Raw genomic sequence first — 25,867 nt, 5'->3', positions numbered from 1 at the left:
AATCAGAAGAACACGTTAATCACGTTTAACATCAAACACGAGGAAGGAGCTAGGGAACAGTGCTATCCTTGACGGTAATTCCTCACACTGGATGACCCGTCGGATTACAGCGAACTGCACCAAAATCGGACCGCAAGCAGCTGTCCTTTTCATTCAACTACGCTCAGCTTTGTGCTAGATTTACGAGGGAAATTTCTGCTATTAACATCACGGCCAGTTTACTCTGCAAAGTTGATCCTGCCTTGCTACAATGCAGATGGTGTTTAATCGTGATACATATTTGGTTGCATCTAATCACGTTTCACTCTTCGACTGTTTTTAATAAATATACCTTGGTGTATATACGCTCCAGGGGTCTTAAACTTGTGTTGCAGGGTGAGTAAAAGTATGCTGTGTGAAATCACACTTGGAATTCTAAGTGTTGAATATTCTACTATTATTTTATTCAGTCCTCTAATTGGTTAATGTTTTCTTGCTTATACTACTGTGCGCAGTTAGTTTAGGTGGACGTTTTAGGATAGGTAGAAAAATATTTGCAGTTCTGTTCAGAAATTTATTCATTTGCAGCACTATTCGTTTTCGTTGAGGCCCAGATAGCGACTAGTAATAGCGACTAACTAACTGCCATAATGACGAAACTTCGAAATACATAGAACAGATATTATTACCTAATCCTCAACAACCCGGAGGTGCCTCCAGCTAGTGTTCCTGATTTCTCGATATTTTTTGTTTCTCGAGAAATCAGAAATGAGATCATATTTCTTGAGAATTCTCGAGAATTCTCGAGAAATTGAAAAAAAATATTGCAAAAATGATATTTTTGGAATAATGTTGATAATTTTTTATCAAAAACACAAGAAAGCTTTAACTAAATGATTATTCCTGTCTAATTTATACAACACTTGTGTAAATGAAAAAGTAGGTATTAAATATAATTGGTAAATTTATTTATTTAATACAAAATTTGTACAAAGCAAAACTATTTTTCAGCGAATCTATTTTTTATAGAAAAAACTGTTATTGTTATATTTTGACGTTTTAGAAATATCTATATTGGCTGTTAAATGAAAAAATGTGTCTTTTGACCCTTTCGGAAGGAATTCTGGATCATGCAAAAATTTTATACGGGGTACAATAGTCTTATTTCCTCTTTTCAATATTTCTTCTTTAATAGCCACAAGAAACTCATTAGGTACTTAATACAGTATACAATTTTTCTAAATTTTTAAATAAGAATTTAAGAGCACCTTCAGCAGTTAATAATATCGAATCTTGTGTACAGTGATTTTCTATTGGAATTCATATAGGTTCTAATGTTATTAATAAGATGTATTATAAATTGTAGATGTGTTTATACGTTCGCGATTAACTAGTAATACATTCATTTACGAAAATAAATGAGATTTATAATATTTTTCCTAGACTTAAGTTTCTCGAGAAATTATAGTATTTCTCGAGAAATAAGAAATAAGCAGTTGTAAAGTTCCTCGAGAAATTCTCGAGAAAGCATTCTCGAGAAGGAAGGAACACTACCTCCAGCATAGTTTCTGCACATCGGTCCCTCACTCCATCAATTTTCGATCTATAATCCTCAGAAAACTGCTCTACTCTCAAAAGTATCTCTTACCACAACTCGATCAGCCCCGCGCCATTCCCCCATATCACTTCCACCATCAATACCGAACCAAACCGTGAAAGCTCACGAACAACCCGTCCACCTTCTCCAAAAAGTGCCAACATAACCTGCTCACTCTGAAAACAGCGAAGCGCCCGCAGCGCCATCGAAAAGTGGTCCTGCGGCGCCCAGGAAAAACGACGCGCAAGAAGGAAAAGTAACACGTCACGCGGACGCGATACAGCATGGTGGCAGGACGGATGGTCGAGGAATTGTTGGGATGTGCGACAATTATCGGCATGGCATTGCCATATCTCACGCATGCCAGGCCAGATCGCGTCGGCTGTGTTGGGCCGTGCACGCACGTTTCTGTACCGTCCCCGTGTGAACTCGTGTCACAGGCCCGGGAGCAAGGTGTGCTGCAACGTTACATTCCTTGCCGCTGTTCCGTTTTTAGTCTAGGAACGCCATTCTTTGCGACACGCGCTAAAGGGGGCTACGGCTCCGTGCCACTGCGTTCACCGGCCACCTCTGTTTTCTGAGGATCGCATTCCGATCGCCGATGCCTGTTGGCTCCGCCGATGTCGAGATTAATCCTTGGACCGATACATCCTCGATACCCGACCAGCATCCTGCGCTGTCTTCTTCCCCTCATTTTTTTGTAATTTTTCGAGAAGCCCTTTTTCGGGTCTGGCTCGCTCAAGGACTCTGCTACTATATAGTGATTCTTCTCCCGTTGTTTCATAGTAGAGAAGATGCTTCTGTAAGGTATGCTGCGAACTGTCTATGATGCGATTGGCACATAGGTGGCGCCACGTTACTTTGGGCATTTGTGGAGTTCGGAAAAGAGATCTTGGGTTCGAGTCCCATCGCCCGGGACTATTTTTTTTCCGCCTACAACTTACATATCGAGTGGGCTTTTGGATTTGTTTTGGAAGTACGGTAATGGATGCTTGAAAGAGTATTTAGTGGAATCGGGGAAAATTGGGGTGGAGGTTGGTTGAGGTATCTAATGAGGTGTTAGCTCGTATAGGAGCTTCTTCTGACAGATTGCAGGTATTGTATGGTAATGAGGAAGAGTAGGTATCTGCCCTTAAAATCGCCAAGTTTCTTGAGTTACGTCTTAAATTCAAAGAAGGAGACTTTGCTGTAGGGGGTTCGTTTTTGATTGGGTTTGCCGAAATGGCGAAATTTGAACTGATGTGATCAATTAGATTCGTGTGGTGCAATGAAGACTGCTGCGTTAGCAAGTAGCCAGGAGAACTAGTCCCTTTATAGATCTTTATTATTTTGGAAAGCTTACAATACAATACATTACTGTCCGATGCTACTGTTAGATGCTTTTGTGGAAGGTTACCCACGCACATGGCAATCAGCGAAGACAAAAGGGTAACAAGATAAAAGACACACACCCAGCGCAGAGGCCGCATGCGCCTAAAATTCGGCCATGGTAGACCGCGCAACTTAAACGACCCAAAAATGATTTATAAACGATATTACTGTAATTATGTAAATAAATTCGTGCAACACGTGCAAACCTCTACCTTCAAATTCTCCTTTACACACCAATCAGACTTTGACTCTCAAAGCCTAATCATCCTTGAGGATCCCTAAAACTTCAACCCCTCAAGTAAGAAGATCATCATCGATCGAGAAAAATTTGGAACATCACCCTCCATTGATCAAGCAAATCGGCTTCTTCTCCCTCCTTTCCCTTCACATCTCGACCATCTTTTCCCCCAATTTAATTACCTCCAAGTAACTAAATCGTCGCCAATCGAGCAAATGGAACTGTACCTTCGCAGTAAAACCAGTACGCTCGTTCGTGACTTCCAATGGTCAGTTGCTCAAGTCGCTGGAGCGGTTTCCAGAACTCAATGTAATAAGAGTCCTCGCTGCATTCAGACGAACCAGCGCGTCCTCAATATACTTGCATCGGGACTAATGCAATACCGCGTAGCGATAAAGAAAAAAAAAAAAATAGGAAAAACGAAGCGGGGATTACCAAGAGCCGGCGATGTGGGATAGAGAGGTCTCGAAGCTATGCGGGGGAAACTTGGTCCGTGGCGGATAGACGGTCGCGTTATAGTCACCCGTTCAATATTAATCGAATCACGGCCAGCGGTGCAAGGGATCGCATTCTCGCGGGCAATCTGGTCGGGCCACGTAACGAATGACAGGTATTTAAGTGTCGCGCGGACCCGGTGGAATTATTTTCGAAAGGGGATCGCGCACAGCGATCGTTTCTTCAGATGCGTCACGATCGTTGGCAATCAATCGACCTGCTTCTATCTGGTACATACATGCGCTCGTCCCGTTCGCGCGCGAGATAATCGTTCGACCTTATTTTCATGCCGTCGCCGCAATCGCGTGGATCGTTTGCCTCGAAGACGGCTGGCTACACTTTTTCTCCGGTTTAGAGGCGAAGAGATTTACACAGGGATTGAATGTGTGGTTGGTAAGTGTGAGCTTGGAGGTGCTTTTTGGGACAGAAACTTGTGGGAGGATAGAATACAATTCGTGATTGTCGCGGTAGATTAAAGAGGAACACCACTGTGACGGCCGAAGAGTAAGCTATTTTTGAGAATTATTTTTCAGGAATAATATACAGTTTTCATAGAAAATTGTATTACCTATCTTTAGTGCGCTGTCTTAAGAGGCTGTACAAAAAAAAATAATTAGGAAAACATCCATAAATTTTAATATATTAATTAATCATCTAGACCCCCCCACGCGAGCTGCTCGAAGGTGTAACTATGGGACAGCAGGTCCGAAATCAAATTTAATTTTTTTTATATAGAGCAGAGAGTTGCTGCTTATATGTACTTTTAAAATAAGCGAATAGTTGTAAAAAAATATGCAGTAGTTATTCCACAAAAAATTCCCGAATCTCGCGTTCTTTTTCGAAAGCTGACTAGGCATAACCCCTTAACACGAATGCATCAATGTCGCCAAGGAGAAAGCTTGCGCAGGAGGAAAAGGATTAGCAAGAAGACACGCGTGCTTGTACAAAGTTCCGCGGCTACTGGCTAATTTTTACGGAGGGGTTAAAATGGCTCGTACACGGCGGGCACAAAGATAAAGGAATCACGGTGAAACGGCGAGTCGGGCGAACCATGAAGAAAACCACGCGCGTCGACCCGCGGAGGACATTCGTCGAATTCCTAGAGTAGTTCGGCCACTGTTTGATGCAATGAAATGTCAGACAGGTATTCATATATCGCGCACAAGTCATAAGGAAATGAAAGGTTTCGCGTATCACCGTGTAATTGTCGTCTCTGCGTTCTATCGACGGATAAGGAAACAATTAAGTGAGTTGTAAAACGCTGGTACGATGACTATGTACATACCTACTTTGGATTCAAAAATCAAGAATCCTTATAGAAAACACTGTAAGTGCCAAAAATCAAATTCTATACTATAGTATTACCAGTGGCATGTAAAACATTTTGTGATAAAAAGTTTTTTTTTCATTTTGGCACTTACAGTGTTTTCTACAAGGGCTCTTCAATTGTAGAATTTTATAAAAAATTCAGAGTTGAATCGTTTGAATGGGGTTTATTCTTGTTTTTTTTTCGTGCAACTGAATTAATAGAATTGAGCTTCTATATAATAAATACAATACTATACAGTTCTGTATGTCAAGGTGCAGTGTTTTGGACGTTTAAAAATGTATTCCTTAAAGTAACTTTAAACTACTCATAATTTGATGAGTGAATTTTTGGAAAAATAAATATATGGAAATGTAGAGGCAGTGCTTTTAACGAGTGATTAATCTTGAATGTGCTTTATCAATTATATGTATAATCCCAATGTTGAAGTCTTAAGTCCCACGTCTGTATTGTCATAAATGATTTATTGGCTGTTGTTTGAAAAATTTTCAATCGTTGTGAAGTCAGTGTTTATACGAACTTGTTAAATTGAATATTTCGAAGTGGAATTCTGATGGTTTTTTCCCCATTGTATAAGGTGCTTGTTGTGGGCGGAGTTCCTTTTATTTGAATGTCCCAATGGCCCAAGACCGGGTGCCGAGATTAGTCAAGCTAAATAACAGGATCTATTTCAGAGCGAGAAAATCCGATGGTCACGCTGTCAGACCCTCGAGGAATCAGGTCTAAATTACCAGGACGAATTGGAAATTTCGAACTGGTGTCCTAAGATAGTACAAAGATACTTCGAAGTGTCCGAAATAGAAGAATTGCTTTTCACCGTGAAAATGCGCCGGAAAGTGTCCTTCATTGTTGAGAAATTGATTAACCATGAAGTATATATCCTGTTCCTAAGAAGGCAGAGAAACGACATTCGAGGACTAAAAACAGATTCCCCCGCAATGGTTAAAGTTAGATTTATATTTAAAGTAGTACGCGTTAACATGATTAGTTTATACACGATTTGTTAAAATTAATACTGTCAGCCATAAAATAAGAATCAAAAGATGACTTTAAACTTCATAATTCGTGCCTTTCAAAACGAAAGAATAGAAACTTCCTAAAATACAAACAACTTACTCCATATTCAATACGATTGTGGGAAACCTAGAAAGATATATCTTTCAGCTCACAAATTATGCTCTCACAATTAGAATAAACAATGCTAAAAACGCCCACATGTTTCCACGAGAAACAAATTGCAAAAAGTATCTTTTATAATACAAAAAAAAATCACATCAGTCACCTAAGTCTCTGACACGAACTCTTCCAGAATCCGCACACCGCTTATAAACCCTTACTTTATAAAAATCGACCTAACTCACCCCAAGAAACCATTCCCAACCTCGGACAAATCTCCCAATCCAGAACACTCTGTCCCAGCGTAATCCACGCGTCGCGTCGTCATCGTTCAAACGGCCCAGCCGCCGGCGTCAGCTGGCCAGCAAACAGAGAAGCAAGTCCCCGATAAAGTGCATTAAGTTATGCATCTCAGGTTATAGCTGGCCAGCGCGTTACGCAGCGCGGATGTAAAGAGCGGCTTTTTATTGGACAACTATTGGCCGGCGCGAACTTTCAATGAGCCGAGGGACCGTGCACGTTCGTGTAGTAATACCTTGGCAAACGGTCCGACGGGCCGGTGGCTGCGGGCCAGCGGGAGCATAACCTTTGGCGAGGCGCTGCGGTAGGTAGCCCAAGTTATTGGTGACCGTATCGGATCGGGCCTGATAACAGGACACTAAAGGCCTCGTCTCGCCGGTATCTCTCGGGGCCTCCATGGCTTTTAACGCGCCTATTCCGCGCCCCTCCGCTGCCCAGTGGCCTGGATAGCGCCTAGCTTCTGCGCGGGCCCCCGCGGGGCCCTGAGTCCCCGCGTTGCCGCGCCACTGCGCCCTGATCCCTCGTGTCCCGGGATACGTTTTCATTTATATCGCGATGCGGTAATATTACTCAGGGATACCTGGCTGGTGCGGTGCGCACGGCGGAGGGACATTAAATGGAGGGATACCGGCACAATTCTTTTTTGGCTGATCGAACGAGCCCTTATCGGAGTGGGCTCCCTCGTTTGTCCACGTCCGACGGCCGCGATTGCGTCCGATGGATGAAGCGAGCGAGGGGGTGGCGATGGGAAGGAAGGTTCGATGGAGGTATTGGAAATTTTATTTTATGGAGTTTGTGGGGTTGGTCTTGTGTTTTGGAGGTGTGGGGTTTTGGAAGGCTTAAGAGGCCCTCTAGGGTTGATTATAATATTCTACATGCTTCAGTTATGTGATGAAGTTAGGCCCGGCTCGAGCGTTTTTGCGCCCTAGGGAACTTGCCAAATTGCGCACTTTATTTGAAGGGAGCAAAACCGGACTAACCCACATTGAATTTTTTTTCCTGTTTCATATGATTAGTAGAGCCTATTGAAATACATTATTGCGAATAACTCAAGTTCGCAAAAACAGTGGGTTAGTCAGTCTTTGTTCTCAATTCCTCATTTTCGATGTCCTTACTCTGACTTTTTATTCGTAGGTTAAAACATTTATCCTACAACTTGCAATATTTCATTCGAAACTTTATTTTAAAAAATGCCAACAATGAGAGGACCATTTTGCGCCTATTGTGAACTTTACGTCCTAAACAGCTGCAAATTTTTTGTCGATTTGGGCTTGGATGAAATAGTGATATTGTACGTACTACAAATTTTTATACTATTAGATAACTCTGTATTCCTGAGTTTCAGTAATACTTATATATTCAACATCTATGCACAAAAAATATTTAACTATTAAAATATTTAACTATTAATATTAAAATATTTAACTATTAATATTAAAATATTCAATTATTAATATTAAAGTATTCAACTATTAATATTAAAATATTTAACTATTAATATTAAAATATTTAACTATTAATATTAAAATATTTAACTATTAATATTCAAATATTTAACTATTAATATTCAAATATTTAACTATTAATATTAAAATATTTAACTATTAATATTAAAATATTTAACTATTAATATTAAAATATTTAACTATTAATATTAAAATATTTAACTATTAATATTAAAATATTTAACTATTATTGATGAAGATATTCACTTTGAAATATTGGCAAATAACTCAGAGAAATTTCCATGCGAGTCATAAAACACTCCTGGAACTACCGCATGTCGCTAATGAAACCTATAAAACCTAGTTAGGTAATCAAGAAATCCCGGACATCAAAGAGTATCCAGGAACGTGTCTCTCTTTAGACCCAATATTAAGATCGCGAAGCATTTTCCAACTTCTAAATCCAATCGCCACGAGTCATCCTTCCCGTCGAGACGGTTCCCACGAAACCTGCCTCGAAACTCGAGGAAAGGTCTCTCGGAGACGTTCGTACGACTTTAATCCCTTCTGTTTGTCGCCTTCCACACAGGGCTGGTCGATTAATTAAACCTAGCCCCGCGGTAGGCGAGAATATGATAAAAATGATGGGTTATGAAAAGCGCGAGCCGGCGCGGCGATCCTCGACGCCCTTTGGAATCTCGCTCTATTTAACAGCTTTACGATTATGTTACCGTGAAATTCATAGCGCCGGTTTACACGCGCAATTTACGCTACTGGGAAAATAAGAGAGCGGGGAGGGCGCGCGGAATGCCGCATGGGCCGCGTTGAAGTCCAACGATTCTTGGTTGACGCGTGGAATCGCGCGTCCAACTTGGCCGCCACGTGTCCCCTGGTGAAGGCACGTTAGTTGTCGGTGCTATTATCGCTCTCGCTAATATCAATGCCGACGAAAAACGGCCGGATAGCAGTCGTTCCAGCTTGACAGATCGAGATATTCGCTTGATACCGCGGCCGGCTCGCGTGGGAGTGTTAATGCATCGGGCTTTGGCCGGATTCTTGAGATGTCGCGACTCCGTTTGTGCTCGTTTCGGTGGTTGATGGTATAGGGCGAGACGCAGAGTTATCGCCACGGGGAGAAATTTGAGGGAGAAGTTTGAAATCAGAGGGGAAGACGAATCGGTCGGGCGATCTTTATGCTGTGCCGGATTTTCGGAATTATGATGTTACGATAGGTGTTATGTTGGAATGTTAGTTGGGCCAGGTAGAGTTGGTAAAAGAGGATTTAGTGGCGTAGGTAGGAGCAGATAGGAATTGACAAGGCTATTGCAAATAATATGTTAATGAAATATCGTTAATATTTTTTACTTGGCATAATGTGTTAACAGAAAAATATCACACAAAGTTTTTTGCAAGAAATAAATATCAGTAGACAATTTCTGGTGGTAGCTCTTTACTTTATGGCGTTCAAGAATGAACATCAACACTTGAATCACTGTATATAAGGATTTATAACACCAAGAACTCCCCAAAGCATTAAATAATCAATTCATTCCAAGGGCGTCCATGCACTTTTTCCAGGGGTAGGGAGGCAACTTTGGAGTGACGGTAAAGAAAAATGTAGTAATAAAAAAACAACCCTAGCGATGAGGGTGGAGTGGAGTAGCCCTCTTGTTTTTTTTATCCCACTTTGTAGCGCTAATTTAATTAAAAATTTAAACTCTAAATTTTAAAATATTCCCTTTTTTAGTATAAACTTCATGAAGATCAATTTTTAAAAACACCCTATCTTTTCTCGAAAGGAAACATCTCACTCATAACCTCACAGATTACAACTCTCAGTTCTTCCCAGTACCGTAAACCTCGACACACCGAAGCTTTCCAGCCCTCAGCTCGGACTCGGCAGATTCGACTTGCAAATGTCGACGGTCCACTCGCGCATCAGGCGGCGGCGCGCAGCGCGCTCTCTGGTGTCCCCAAAGTGGCTGGGAACGGGCGAAAGGGGGCGGGGGCCGATCTCGTTGTAATTTGTCGGGCGAACGAGGGATCGCTCCATCGTCCACCTGGCTGGTTTGCTAATGAACTAAGCTTAACTAAAGGGAACTCGTTCACCGGCGCCTTATCAATAGTCGTAATCCAGCGCCGCGGCGGAGATCTGCAGGCCGAGAAGCAAGGAGTCGGACTCCTCTCATCTTCGTGGAAGATAGGAGAATCGTGTCGACGAATGGCCGTGTCCGGCAAACAAATTGCAAGATACCCCGTGGTAGCTTGTTACCGAGCCCCCTCCCCCTCCCCCAACCCCCTCCATCGGCCCATCGTTTCGCTCCTTTTTTCGCGGTCGACGCTCCTCTTCATCCCTTTTTCGTCGCCGTTCGCCATTCTTTCTCGTATCGCCACTTGTTTCCGTTCTCCAGCGGCTACTCCGCCTTTTGTCGAACAGATTGACGGAGTTCCACTACGGTTCGCCTCTGAATTGATGTGGGAATCGGTTCTCCCGACGTCCGGTCGTCCGTTTCGCTCTGGAGCGATGAGGGTTGTCCGGTTTTACAACGGTTTTCGGCAGCCGCCATGGTGTCGTCCAACGTGACAGAGAAGTTTTAGCGAGTTTGATGGCTCGCGAGGAGATTGGACCGTGTCGGACGTCCGTTGGACGGGTGGTTTGCGGGTCTTCAACGTTGCATAAGTTTTGATGTCGCTGATAATGTTACGTTTAGGAGGGAGTAATAGCAATGTCTTTATTACATAAATAACAATAGGCACGGAGCAACATGTAGGTAAGTAGATCGATGGATTGGTGCACAAATATTGTTTGTCCACTTTTAGGGTTTTCGAGAAAAACAGGTTTAAACGCATTTATATTGTACGTCTAAATTTTATAATAATAAATATCTATGCATATGGCCCCGCGAAATTTGCGACGAGCTTTTCGTAGATCGCCGGGCCTTTTAAAGAAGTTTTATAATAATAAATATGTATGCATAGAGCCGTGCAAAATTCACGATTAGCTAATCGTTGGCCTTTCAAAGCGTGAGGCCGGGTTCCGTGGAACGCGTGCTGCATTGTTTGTGAAAATTGGAAAATGAAAAACTATTTGTACACACAAAGTACTTTAAACTAGATCAGCTGTGCCTGATTCTTTCTAATCCATCCTCTGAGCTACCAATACGACTAATCCTGTCCTCCGCATGTAAAAACCAGACACGACAGAAAGCTTCCCAAATACTTCCATTAATGAGCAACGCTCGTGACGAACACAGAATTCTGATGATGGCGAAAGCCGACTAGCGTTCCTCCATTCGCGGGGAGCATAAATCCGAATCAACGTCGCGGATCATCGTGGTATTAAGTATTTTCGGTGGGGTGGTTGGGAGGGGAGGCAGGGAGCGCGATACGAAGATTCAGAGATCTATAAGACAAAAGGGAAACAAATAAAGACGCGGCCTTAGGTTCGCGAAGTGACTCGACACCGGTGGAGGATCTGAAGGGGGGATGAAACGGTGGGGAGGGGCGGAGGGGAACGGGAGGAACAGGCACTCGCGCTTTGGAATGCTTTGAAAGACCGCGAGCAGCTCTTGGCTAGAGCTGCTCGTTGGTCGCGAGATGTCGAGGACGTGGACCGTTTCGAAGGAAGCCAGCACGCCTCCGGGCGAAAGAGAAAAAGCAAAGGAGGAAGAAGGCGGCCGTCGTGGACAGGCTTGCTTCGATTAATTACCACATTGTCGTACGGCCAACGCTAGATGCTACAGCGTGGTAATCTATGGAAGACTCGCCGATTTAATCCGCCGATACTTTTGCTCGCCTCTTTTCATCCTCTTTCGCGAACACGAGTGCGAATTATTGTTCGGTTTAATTGAACCGATGTAACTGGCCTTCGCGGAAGGGGCGGCTGGAGGGGAGGAGGGGAATGGCGGAATACCTTCTGCACGGGGGGTTCGTGTTTCCTTGGGGCCTTTGGGGAAATATTCAGCGAATCGGGGATTTATCGTAAGTGGAGTAATGTGTTTGAAGGATTTCATTGTACTGCTCTTCTTTTTGTATTAAAAGTGGGAAATTTGGACGATCCGGGGTCTTGGCACGGATTTGTAGTGGTTGAACGGCATTGTAAGTGGAAACTGCATTTTTTAGAACATTGCTGTTGCTGGAGGTACTGGTACTGGTTACGATCTAATGGTAGCGATTCCCAGGGCTTGAATAGGTTTCGAAAATAACTGTTTCAAACTGTTATTGTATAAAGGTTCTGACTGAAAGAGTTATGAAGAACCTTTATTCGGAATAACCGTTATAAAGAACCTAAATATCAGACTATATAAATATAAGTTACGGTTCCTATATAGCTCTATAACTTTTATTTTTTAGGTTCTATAACTTTTATTTTTTAGGTTCTATAACTTTTATTCTCAGTAACTTATACTTATATAGTCTGATATTTAGGTTCTTTATAACAGTTATTCAGAATATCGGGTGTTCCTAACTGTTTCAGTCAGAGCCTATGTAGCTTGAAACAGTTTGAAACAGTTATTATTCGAAACCCTTTCAACCCCTGGACATTACTTCCATAGCCCAAGTTTCACCTACCTTAAACATGGTGCCTCGAAAGCAAACATCAACCACTTTTACACAACATTACGTTTAATATATAAAACTCGTTACACTTCAAACCTGATCCATATTCAAATCAGCTGACCCTCAAAAACCTACCACCTACCACCATCTCAAACACCCATACGCTTTCCTTAGATCTCCCTTTACACATCGCAATACTCAAACACTCGTTCCCAACAAAATCGAGTTCCCAAATACTCCAACCTTCAGTCATCACCACACCCCGCAAACCCGCCCCACCTAACCCAGACCATCCCTCTCCCTGTCTCCACAAACTTACTCCTCTCACCCTGGGCTATTCAGGTTCCCGCCAAAATCGGTTTCGCGGGCGTTGCCGCCAAAAAGACACCGTGGTGACGGAAGTCGGCGAAGCGGTGGGCGAGGAACGAAGGGAGCGACCAGCAGCGGGTCTCTCGCTGACGGGGATGCTCAAGTTCATGATCAATTGCACGTTCCTCGAATGTCGGCGGTCATCATTCGGCATCGCTCGCCCCGCGAAACCCACGGTTCTCGCTCTTTGCCGGATCAGGCCTGGTGATCTACTACCCCGTGGAATGCTGGGGCCCCGGTTTATTATAGTAGATAATGATAACATCTCGGAAGGCGTAGCAGCGCGCTGTATATTCGCGCAGCAGCCGCGCGCGAGTGGCTTTCCTTTCGTCCCACACGTCCACTGCCAGCCGCCATCAGTCACTGCATACATCACCGTCGGGCTTATTTTCGTGCGTTGCTACCCACTGCTGATGTATGGACGTAATTGGTTAGGCGGGGTACGCGGTCGGCTCGATATACACGCCAAAAGGTTGCTTGTCAACGGCGGGCGGTGGTGGCCGCGGAGACGACAAACTGATTAGGGAGGCGAGAAACACGACCGGAACACCGCGGCTACTTTGTTGGACGGGTTGGATATCGCTTGTTTTGGCGAACGATGCTTTTCCGGGCGATCTAACGGCTTCCCTTTGTTTTATTTCGAGTCTGCTCCCCGAGTGCAGACGATTGCAAGGAGGTTTAAGAAATTTGTCACAGAGTATAGTTTACAGTTCAACGTCGCCGTCAAACTATTGCGGTGCACTCGTTTGAGACGATCTAGTCCTCTTGCTGTCAAAGACAGCTAAAGGATGCCCCCTTGCGTTTCGTTGTCTAAGGATCAATTCTAAGGTTCGAGTCTAAGGACTATTGACTACCTCGTCGATAAACACTCTTCCACGATAACCCTTTCTCCCGCCAAATTGCCAGGAAAGAGTTGCATTATTCCCGCGTGGCTCCCATGTGTCCGCATCTGTGTGTCACCCGTGGAAGATGCGACGTTGCAGAAGAGCGTGTGTCGCCACCTCAGCGATTGTTTATCTGCCTGGTTTAACCGCTCAACCTCGACCTAGTCCTGACCTAACACAGATCTAAATCAGACATAAACAGCCTCGTATCTTGCAATCCGAGATTGTAGGTCTTCCTCCGGATGGCGGATACCCCGCCTTTTGCTCTGCTGTTCGATGTTTCCTACATGATGCTGGGCGCTGTAACTTGGGAGTATATAAATGGAGGGAGTGTAGGAAGGTCGTAAAAGGAATGGGGGATAAAGATAATAAGGGTGTTGGAGGTCAAGAATTCTGGTATGCATTCTACACTATAATACAATTTTTGGGAATCAGGACCACAGTTTAGGTACACCAAGGTATAATAAACGTTTTAGGCTTGTACGACCCTGTCGGAGGTGGCGCAAAACATATTTGGCGGCTTGTGATCTCAAGGGTATCGCTTTACACACCACTTGAGTGTGTCCCAAATACCTGACACTGTAGTTCTCTCGCTAATAGGTGCGGGGTAGGTTAGAGTTTAGAGTAACGTTACCTGTAGATCTTGTTCTTTCCGAGCAAGTCAGAAGTCAGGAGTAATTAACCCTACAATCGGGACGTGATCGATATATGAAACCACTAATAACGTCTGTAAGCTTAATGTAATTATACATACGAATAATAATTCCTCAGACAGTTAATTTAGTGTACAAGATGGTAAGTTAGAAAACACTGAATTTTCTTGTAACTCAAAGGAGTTCCGCAAAGTTATTTCTCCAAAAATCTCAATTATGCCCTGTCTTCTTAATAGAATATATGTAAAGTCCTTTAGAAGCATCGGGACCGAGAAATGGACCGTGAACGTTCCTCAGGTCGATCTGCCAAGGTTAAGCTTAATCTTAACTTCATGCACGCCCATCTGTTGACCAGTTTCACTCGCAGAGTGATGGCTACCGCGACGCATACGCAACCGCAATTGCGTATATCGTGCCACCGAATGATGAGCTTCGGGCACACGTTCGCGTTACATTACACGATCACGCGCATATCTCCCCAAGCGACCCCAATCGTTCATTAGCGAGTCTGAAAGTCCAATTCATTTTATAAATTGTCTAGTTTCTGCGGGGGAGAGACGTTGCCACGCGTTAGGCCTTACCAACTGGCACTTCACTGACTTCCACTCCTACTTATTGAATTCTTCTGACACTTTTACGAAAATATCACTGCTGATAACCAAATAATAAGCATTCCAAGATGATTTTCTTGACGATGAATCAATATTTTAGATTTAATTGCTTTGATTTAGTGACTTCAAAAGCAAACGTAGCTATGAACATACGTTTCAGGTAAATTCTGAGTGAGTGGTAGCTTTACGTATAAATCGTAATATAAGGGCATTTCTTTAGAAAACTTTCGTCGTATTTTTTTATAACTAATTCCTTCCGTGGAAGATATTGGCCACGAGATAAGCTGGTATAAAAGGTATCTCAAGATAACCTGAACAGTGGCGCACACAAGGGTGGTTGCAAGGGGCACAGGCATCCCCAAAAGGAGCTTTGTAAAAAGTGAAGAATACTGGATTTTGTGTTTTAAATAAATTGTTATAATCACTTAATGAATTTAATTGAACTTCCCATAAACTGAAGCTGAATATACCTAAATACACTCTATCTGGAACTCAATAGTTCCAGTAGAAGTAAATGCAAACCTTAGAATCCATAACCATTTTCCCTCTAAAATTCTACCAATTCAACCAACCGCCTTTTTTACAACCTAGGTATTTAGAAACATAAGTCGATAGAACATTCCTAATCGTAGTGGCCGCTAAACACTCCCTCAGTGCAAACACTTGATCCCAAAAATGGAATAAAAGCGATGACCTTCTATCGCGAAGGAATTTGAGTCCCACCTTCGCGAGGACCAATGGTACTGGTCTCTGGATTCAGCAGCATTCAGCTTATAATTCATGCGTGCCCATCAGACAGATTTATGCGCGATAGTTGGCACAACAATAATGGCTACCGGCACTGTGCACGCAACTACGATCGCGCATCCTTTATCATCGCGTCGAGCAGGCATGCGCCGCGCGCGCACACCAGCGCGCGGTTTCTTGGATCATTACGATCGTGTTCGGTGCGATCTCGAGGATCGATGTACCGGCAGTGCCTGGCCCATGGCGTTAGATAGGATTCTAGGCATAATGAATATCGCCTGGATCCCGCGCTCGTCTCCCCGATTTATCTTGCTACTAATACACGCGCGTCAAAGGAAGCGGAATTAATTCACGGCCCTGGATTTCGCTTATTCTGAAAACAGAATCCTCATACGCAGGATGCGAATTGATAGAGAAGATGGTGCCAATGTGGTTTTATTATTTTTATCTAAGGCGCATTTATCAAGGTCGGTTAAGTAGATATCGTTGGGAACAATGGTGAACAATATGCAATTTATTTCGTTGTCCGGTGTAAATATTCTATTTTCGTTAATATTGCAGAATTTTCTACTTTAAAGTGTTTAAGGAAAATATTAAGGACAGTATTAAGGATTAAGTCAGTAGATTTGTGACTATAGACCGTGTCGCCATTACTAAGTCGCTTATTACTTAGAACTCTCCTGTCAGGATCAAACAAACGATGCTAAATAGTTTTAATTTACAAATCAGATGGGTAGACCCTCGGAAATGGCTTTAAAATTCCTAATAGCGAACACGGGAACAAAAACAACGTAAAATAATATCTGTTAAAAAAAACCCAGTGGCACGACTGATAGTCCTGCAGATCAAGGCAGATCAAATGTATCTCTCACTTGTCATTACATTTATAGACAGACAGAACTATAACACCCGCTGACAAATAGTACCTAAAGGTGTCGTCTATTACATAAGCTCCTATGACCTCGGACAATAATACACCCACCTAAACCTTCCACACTGCCTGAAGCTTCGACTGTGTCTTATTACTCTCAGTCAAGACAGAAAGAACGCAGACAATCGTTTCTATCCGCCAATCTCTGCACCCCATCATCGGAAGTCTGACAGTGGAGACATCTGCCGCGCGAGAAATATCTGCTATGGTCGTTAAAACGCGCTAGTAATTCTCTCAGCTGGCCATCATCGCTAGCCGCACGAGTGCTGCGCGAGGATCGTCTAGCACAGCCTCTGTCAGCCCGTCTATACCAAGCGCCGTTCACTTTCGATCGCCCGTCAATCTGCCGACCTTCGACTCCCGACGCGACCAGGCATCGATAGCCACCGGGCAACATGGGCGCTTGGTAAAATTATGTAGCCGCTGGCATAGTCGGCCGATTTCCTGCAAGTGCGTCGCATAATCGCGAGGCGGATTATACGCGCGGAATGAGTCGGCGCCGAGGCAGGCGGCTAGACCGCCTCGTTCAGCTTTCGAGCTGGTGCACCTCGCTAACGGTTTCACCTAGGTGGCACGCAGTCTTTGCCAGACCCGTCTCAGTGGAATTGATCGAGGCATGATAAGAACGTTGAGCTTGAATCGCAATTGACATCAATTGTCTGCGCTCGCGGGTGTCTCGGCGTGTTCCGCGAAGCCCTCCGCGTCTGGGTGTCTGCGACTGAAGGAGGGAGAGAAGGAGGGCTTTTAAAGGAATTAAACAGGGTTCAGGAGCTGTGTAATTTAGAAGCTGGAATTTGAAAAGCTTTGTTTGCCTTGGGAGTAGGAAGATGGTTGCTTAGGATAGGTGCAGTAGCAGTTTCGCAACGGGTTCGAGTCCCAGGAGAGTGTGCATCGGTGATCGATGGGGAGGATGAGTTTTATTTTCGTTGGCACAGGGATCGTGAGATGTAGCTGACCTGGAAATGGCGACACACAGAGATAGAGATTTGTCTATCACTGTGCTAGAAGTGGTACTGATAATTGAGGCGCATGGAACTCAAGTAGAATTGGGCTGATGGTGGTCACGAATCAGACATAGGACTTTACAGATTTTAGGATAGGGACTGAGGGTAGTTTATCAAGTAGAACGTTCAGGAACTGATGCAAAGCTCGGAATCCTGCACTGTTCGAGTCACTTCTGTATGAACAGTCCGCGCATCTTCAGGCACCCTAGAAACTATGGGATTAAACTGACAAGTGTTAACTAGCTGACCAACCTCCATTAAACCATTTCATGCACTTCATAGGATCATCTGCGGAGATCTCTCTCCGATGATCCTCCACCGTCGTCGAAAGTAGCGCAGGCACACTAACGACCTTACCACCCCGAAAAGGACCGCAACTAGAGGCCAGCTCGCTGGGAACGACAACAACAGTCATCTAAATCCACTCGCGGTGAGGAATGTCTCAATCGAGCTCGGACTCGAGGCGTCCCCGGGGCCCCGATGCCATCTTTCGATCCGCCCTGGCCGAATAGTTGGCTTGCTCGCGAGCACGATCGTATCGCGACGCGGCCGAAAAGATTCGAGGAGAATGCCATGACCCAGAGTGGCATTTGCATCCCGAGGATCTAATGAATAGCGTGCATTACGTCCTATTTGGTCTCGTTGCGAGCAGTGGTGACGATGCCAGTGTGCATAGCATAGCTCTCGCGCTATTTGCAGTCTGACCGACGGAGAAGGAGGGGTGGTAGGGCTGGGCGCACAATGGACGCCGACGCCTGGCGTCGGTATGTGCTCAATGGAGGCTAACCCCTCTTCTAAGGACGCCTCGCTCTGTACGATTTACCTACTAAACGTCAACCCAGACGACGCGCTCGCCCTGCAGGGCGGGATTCGCGGGGTTGACGAGTCAGGCAGACAGGGCGGAAGGCGAGAGGGGGTGGGAGGGGGACGAGCGGGTGGGAAAATCCTTGGAATTATCCGATGCCAGTCGAATATCGAAGCGTTTAATCGACAGGCATTTCGTTGTTGGCGGTCCTGCTGAGCCTGCGATATTTTGGCGCGACCTCGACCCGACGTCGATATCATCCCTGCCGGTGTTAGCCGCGAGTCGGGGCAGTGGTTGGCGCATGCAATTGTCGGTCTTCATTGAATGGTCGAATGGAATGATCAGGGAAATAGGGTGAAATAGGTTGGAGAGCTGCGGTTCACTATGGTGGTTGAACCTTCAACAAGAAGGCTCATCGAGGTTAATATCGATGCGGTTTTTTGGCTTTAATTGGATTTTTGGTGGGATATGTTTGCCGAGGATTTGGATGATTTTGTTATTGGTGGAATTTCGAATGGCTTTTTATCGGTTTTGCGTTAGTGCTTGTGAAGGAAGGTCGTTGAAACAAGGCTGAATGAGTCAGGTGGACCTATAGTTTAACTCGGGCAACTGTATTTTCTGTAAGGGGTGCATTTTATTCTGGTGCGAAGTGTTTAGTGATATGCCACTTTTTAATTCAGTGGAATATTCTCGTTTCGCAAAGAAATTTATACAGACAGAGTTTCTGCCGTTTTCTTATTTAGATAATATGCACGATAGAAAGATAAACTCGAAGAGACGTTAACAATGAAGAAAAAAAGTCATTATTGATGATGTTCAACAAGAAATTGAATGATTACAATAGAGCTGAAATCATAATAGAATACGAACGTTACATTTGGAATCTATGGATGTTTTTATTGGTTAAAGTATTCTTATTTTTATTCATTAGCAATTCGCGAATAACGTACGAATAAACGCTATCTGGTTGCAAAGTAGCTTTTTCAATTATGGTCAGTAGGCATTATTTATTTGAAAATAGGCCGTAGTCGATGATAATTTACCGCTACACGTTGCATAAACGCAGGAGGTCAGAATGCACGCACCGCACCTTGAAAATTATTACTTACTCGAACTTTGATAATTGCAAATATCACAACCGCCTGATAATTATTGCGTGCATTGTACAAGCCGCGGCAGAAGCGTGTGAAAATCGTTAAGTGAAGGGACATTGCGAAATTTATCAGAATCCGCAAAAGCAACACCTCGTATTCCGCTCAAACCGTGGCTGTCTTAATCACCGCGTCTTGTAAACATTGTATCATTAATAAAGTTTATCTCGCGTTCATTTATTAAGAGAAGCGTCTGTCACTCGACGGTGGACATAAGTCACGGAACACTTAAAAGAAACATATTGTAAATAATTACATATGTCGATAACTTAGCTTCGAAATACTATACAGAATTCTTTGAGCATGAAGAAATTCTGTCTCTGAGAAATTCTGCCAGCGTGTTCTTTTAATTCCTACTCTCACAGATTGTTTAAGAGTGAAGTCATAAATGTTAAGGTTCCTCCGTTTATATCTGCTACGTATTCTTAATTCGAATTATCCACGAAAGAATACATGGAAAAGTAACGGAAGCAATATTCTTTTAACAGTTGAACGTTCACCAAAGATCGTTAGAGGCGGCGGGTCTTGAAATCTGCGGCGCTGGCGGAAGTGTTCCTCAAGGGCAGCCCAGCAGCGCCGGTTCCGTCGGCTCAGCACCCAGTCCAGCATCACCAAGGCCAACCCCCCAACCACGGCCAACACCTCAACCACGGCCACCCCTTGCCACGACCACTTCACAGCCGTCGAGAACGTTAGACGACGACAGATCGACGGACGGTGAGTTGGAACAAGAATCTCACGAAATCTCCACTTCCTATCGCTCCTGCAGAGTAAAATAAACGCAATAAGATCTTGAGCTTCGGAAATTAAATGTGCGAACACTTGCATCTATCACATTGTTGATAATAATTATTTCCGAAAATGTAATATGTAATAAACTAGGCCTGCATACATGTAAGTTCAGTCTGAAGGATATTTTGTGATTCATTGCGAAATTTTAGTTCTTCGTAATGAATGGAATTGTGCAAATTAGAAAATCGACAAATTAAAACGTTATTTTTTAGATGGGGAAAGGAATGTATGTAGGTATTAAGTTGTCAGTGCCAGTCTGTTTCTGGTTGTTCTACTTATGGGTGCAGGAGATTCAGTAGGTATGCGATCAGACGCAGCGGATGAGAGACTGTGAAACGAAGTAGATTGTGTTATTCGTCTGACTCGCGCAATTTTTTTCAGACGCTCCCTTTTATGTAACAAATTTAGTGAAATCTGAATTGTCAGTGTTGGTATTTACAAACAATTATGCAAAGTATATTACGTTTCAAGTGTAACAGTAGCTTACTTGCATTCGCCTTTGAAATGTGATACTTGTGATGTATTTATGAAATATTTTCATAATAATCTCTCGTTTAAAGCGTTGTGCATAATGGAAACACAATTACATTCACTGATAAAATATAATATTCCTTCACTGATCATAAAATATCCTCATACTTACACAATGGTGTCTGAAAGAATACTGAGAAATTGATGCAACTATTTGATTTCGTTAAAATCCAGCATGACAGAAACACTGAATTGTGATAAACTTGGACCTGCTCATTTTGTCATAGCCGTAGGTACTGGCACCGCCGCGGAGGATTCGGACGATGGTGAGAGCAGAGCGCAATACGTGAACGCAAATTGCGTGGTCTTCACTCACTACCGAGGGGACGCAGCATCTGAAGTGGAAGAACACTTTCAAAGGGCACTAGCACACGATAAATTGAAGGGTGAGTTGCTTTACTCAAACCCATGATACTGGTTTTGAAAGAGAACTATAAGTCCAGTAATTCAAATGTATCATAAACTTATAAAATTAACGTTTCAAATGAACAGTGTCAGTTTTATGACGGAGGGTGGGAGAAGGGAGGGGTAAATTGAAACTATATCTTTGTGCATGATTAGCTGTACTAAGAAATATATTAAAGTCCAGACTTTTATAATACTCGTCAGTGTTGAGGAATGTTAACATAGACGATGGTTGGGAAAACAAACAGATTAATTAATTTTCCTCAAAATTAGACGAGTCCCCAAGAAAGGGAAATGAGAGTAGGTCGAAGAAGACTCGAGGGATATAGTAGTGGGGCTTAAACAAACGAGAACACGATTGGGTAAAAAGAGACCCGAAGAACGTAGCAGGGTTAAGGAACAAATGTTCACGGAAACGAATTATCACTTGACGCTGGAGGCAAAGGACACCGACAGGCCTCTCGATCCGCGAAGAATGAAAGCCCGGGCTTTCGGTTCGTTCCAATTACGATCCCGTTTCGATGCCTCATCGAAGCACGCGCGTCGAAGATTGGACAGCGCCGGCCTGTGTACCGGGACTAATGCATCAAAGGCGCGGTGATTTAAGCGCGTCCACCGCGGATGCAACGCCGTTGCCAGCGGGGACCGATAATAAAGTGCGCCATTAGCCCGCGACAACGCTAACAAGCCACGTAACAATTGTACCGTCGTCGTACTTGGAGACCTAAAACCCTCGCTGTCGGCCAGCGTGGAAGGAGACGAAGAAGAAGGAGCGGAGGCTGCGCGAGAGACAGGGCGAGCGAAGGCGAGAATACGAAAGGCTGTAGGAGGAGTTGGGTGAGAGAAAAAAATAGGGAACGAAAGCGAGGGGATGGGACGAGGATGAAGTAAAAGGGGAAAGGGGTGAAAGAAGAGGGATCCTCAGACATGGTGGGTGAAGAAATGGTAGAGATTTCTGGGGTTGAAGGTGAAGAGATGGAAGAGGTGTAGTTAGGTGAAAGACGAGCGAACGGATGACAGAGTAACGTGATGCCGGAAGTGGAGCTCGATATGACGGAAGAGGGACGGGCAGGGTGGTTGAATCTTTCTCGGAAGGGTTAAAAAGGAAGATAAAATGAAGAAAAGCGACAAAGATAGATACGCGGTAACAAAAGTGTTTGAAGATATATAAGTAAGAAATGTTCAAACGTGGAAGAGGCGATAGAAAGTAGTAACGCAAAAAGAGCGACTGCTGTTAAAATACATATACGTAAATAGAAGATTCCGATGAAGAATAAAAACTGGAATATTTGTGAAGCAAGGCAGGCTACAGTTATCAATACAAAAAGAAAACGAAAAAGAATCACGATGAAGAACGAACCAACGCGGCGTGACCACCCCTTATAAAGGCAAGTGGAGCTATGCAAAGAGACTACAAACCGAAGTACCATGCTAAAAAACAAACCCAGAAAATAATATCTCTGGCATAAGAAGAGGGAGCATTCATAACCTCCAAAAAAGGAATCGAATGAAGGCGATAGGCCGGGACGGAAGGAATCATCCCGCTGGAGGGCCGCGCTCCTCGTACCCGAAAGAAACGGCCCGCTAACGAGAAAGGGCAGAAGGGGGTAGGGGGTTGTCAGGCACGAGCGGGTTTGGCAAGCGATCGGCGTTGCCAGCCCCGTCTATATCGGTATCGTTTAAGGCCGCATTTATCTCTCGCGGCAGTGCTCAGGATCAGTTCACTAGCCTGCTTAGAATTCAAGACAACACGACCTAATTGTTATGTGCCGTGCGCGTCTCTCCCTCTCTCCCTCCCTCCCCCTCGCTCCGCTGCCCCCCTGGTTCCTCTGCGTCACCTCTTCATCCCTCCCCGCGGCCGTTTCATCGCGACCACGCTTTCACGGCATAGGAAAGGTAAATTAAGAGCTTCTATGCTCCACGGGCTACGAGGTGCATGCTGACTCAGGGAGGAGAGCAGAGACGGAAACGAAGGGCGAGGAGGAAACGAGGAGGGGGGCAGGAGACAGTTTTAGCCGCGGTATGCCGTACGTACAAGGAGTGAACGCCTCTGAAACGGTGAACATGTTCACCGCTAGAACAAAGACGCACCCTCCGTGAGGATCGAGGGTGAAAGGCGCCTATAAGAAGGGCGGGGGATTGTTTGAGTCCGCGGCACGGTGCGTGTTTGTGGTCGAGCTGGGACGCTTCATCTGGGCGTGTTTCGCTGCGCTACGTTGGCTACTTGGTCCGAATAGTTTCCTGATAAGGGACAATCTACTTGAGGATTTCTTAATTCAATTTGGTCAAGTGAGTGGTGAGGAACCTCTGCAAAGAAAGGAAAATATTGTGTTGTTGTTATTATTATTATTATTATTATTAATTATATTTATTAATCACCGTCGTATCATTATTTTATGCATTACTGTTGTGTTATGAAACATCTCCATAAGTGATGTAACTTATTTTAACCTGAAAAGGCAACTACGAGCAGAAATACGGTCATTTAAAGCATTATATTTAATTACAAATTACTAGTAGTTAAACATTTTGAAATATCTTTCTTAAATAGCTTCCGACTGGTTGATTTATTATTAAAGAATTAATCAATTAATCCGCAAATTTTCATCACAGACAATTTTTTTTACACCTTCTTTCCGACGAGTAACCTCTTAAATGCGCAGAAATTGGGACATCCACCTTATAACTAAAATTAACGCGGAGTAACACGACCAAGACAGAGAGAATGACTACTTTTTACAGGTTACGCGTGTCAATATTCCTGCGTTCTAGGAATGATGGTTACACTTGCAGAAGCTTTTCGAACCAGGTAGCAAACGCATTAGAAGAAGCCCATAGAAATATATCGATATTCAGATGAAATGGATACTAAATGTAATTACAGCGGTGGATCAAAGGACCCCCGAGTTCCTCGCGAATATCCTCCTACAGCCATCCGGAGTATACATTGTATTAAAGAAGGAACTCCAACGACGGCGATTGCGCGACAAAGATTGAGCTTCCGAATCGAGCAGCAGGGCGATAGCAGAACCCAAGAGAAGCACGACAACGACGGAAAGAGCCTCGTAGCCGCTATCGTCGCGGGCACGCTTATCAAGCAGGAACTGGACAGTGAATATAATTTCAACGGTTAGATCAAAGAACTGCTGCGCGCCTAGATAGACGATACGCGGGGCCCTTAATCACGCTACTCTCCATCCGGAGTTATCAATTACCCGTGTCCCGGGTAACCAGGCTAAAGACGTTATTAGCCTCCTTCGCTCGGCTGCCGATAATATATTTCACCGGCTAATGAGTTAAAAGAAGCCCCCGGTGGCTCGCGCGGTAGGACAAAGAGGCGATGTGACCGCGGACACAAATATCCGCCCGCGCGGCGGAAAGAACGTCAGAGATTAAGCGGGGGGGTTCTCATGTCGCGTTTCGTACCGCTCGAAATCGCAATTTCGCCTGGAAATTGGTAGCGCGTTACCCTCCGTCCCCGCTTTCCGTCGGGGCATCACTTCTTGCGACGGAGAAATTGCATCTGGGACGCTTCTGCCTCGGCTACCGGCCGGTACCGGGTGCCAAGGGACGAGGGATCAAGGGGAATGATACGAGGAACGATAAAACGCTTTGCCCTCGAATGCTCGCCGATACGAACGATCACCCTGGCTTCTTGAAGACACCGCCTTCAGAGAGCCTATACCCACCTGGACGATGGCTTTGAGGACTTTCTTGTACCTATTGGATACGTTCTGGATACTATTGAATCCCTCAGGGATTCGGTACTGCTTGATGCATACCTACTTGGAAAATTGGTGTAAAGTTCTATTGACACATGCGTGAGGTATCCTACTGTACATGTTACTGGGTGGTGGACGTAGCTTTTCTGCAGAGGGTGTAGAACTTAACGAGCTACGATTAGATGTTTACAGTCTTCATGCCAAGTCCGCGTAAAGCCTCTGTCACCTTGGTTCGTCACTATTTGATTAGAGATCACTACGAGGCACGAGCATCGTATAGGTATTACACAATCTAATGTATACAGTCGTCCTATCTTCCCTCTAACTTTGTATCCTTCCAAGCTACCCTTCGTAAGGAAGGTAAGGAAGCAGTGCAAGAGAAAAATGACCCCCGTCATTTGGCTGCTCGAAAAAGGAAGACGTCGCGAGACGGGTGCGACGCTCAGTCTCCGGAGCTGAAAAATCGCGCGCGTTTATCAGCGCGCATAGTTCCGTTCAAAGGGTTAATTCGGAACGCCCGCCGAGGCTGGGGGAGGGCGGAGGAGGGGACTTATAGTGGTGGGCGCTCGTCGCTCTGGTGAGAATACAACGTCAGAACGGCGGTAACGTTGAGTTCGGGAAATTGAGCGCGTCGTTCCACTCGGTGGCGTCAAATTAACGCCCCGTTCGCCGTGCGACGCGGCGCAACAGAGACGCAATTACTTGGCACGGCCCTTACACGACGTCTTGGCGTCTTCAAAGGCGCTGCCGCGGGATCACTCGCGATACCATCTTCGGCCTATGATCGTGCTTTTTCACTGCGCTCGCCCCGATGCGCGAATCCCGCGGATGAAA

At 44.5% G+C, this 25,867-nt stretch overlaps 1 protein-coding gene across 4 annotated transcripts in view; it reads left to right on the top strand.

Moving 5' to 3' along the window:
- Vg (transcription factor vestigial) overlaps nt 1-25,867 on the top strand; it is a 153,056-nt gene that overhangs the window by 67,191 nt on the left and 59,998 nt on the right. For 3 of the 4 annotated variants that reach the window (XM_076830775.1, XM_076830777.1, XM_076830778.1), the window contains exons 2-3: nt 20,072-20,300; nt 21,134-21,292. In XM_076830775.1, coding sequence (XP_076686890.1) covers nt 20,072-20,300; nt 21,134-21,292 — 388 coding nt within the window. The remainder of the gene's footprint in view (nt 1-20,071; nt 20,301-21,133; nt 21,293-25,867) is intronic. The other variant, XM_076830776.1, reaches the window with a different exon arrangement.

This window comes from Andrena cerasifolii, chromosome 2, assembly GCF_050908995.1.
Source record: "Andrena cerasifolii isolate SP2316 chromosome 2, iyAndCera1_principal, whole genome shotgun sequence".
NCBI lineage: Eukaryota > Metazoa > Arthropoda > Insecta > Hymenoptera > Andrenidae > Andrena > Andrena cerasifolii.
The sequence above is the reverse complement of the archived record's forward strand: the minus strand, read 5'-3'. Positions and strand labels throughout refer to the sequence as shown.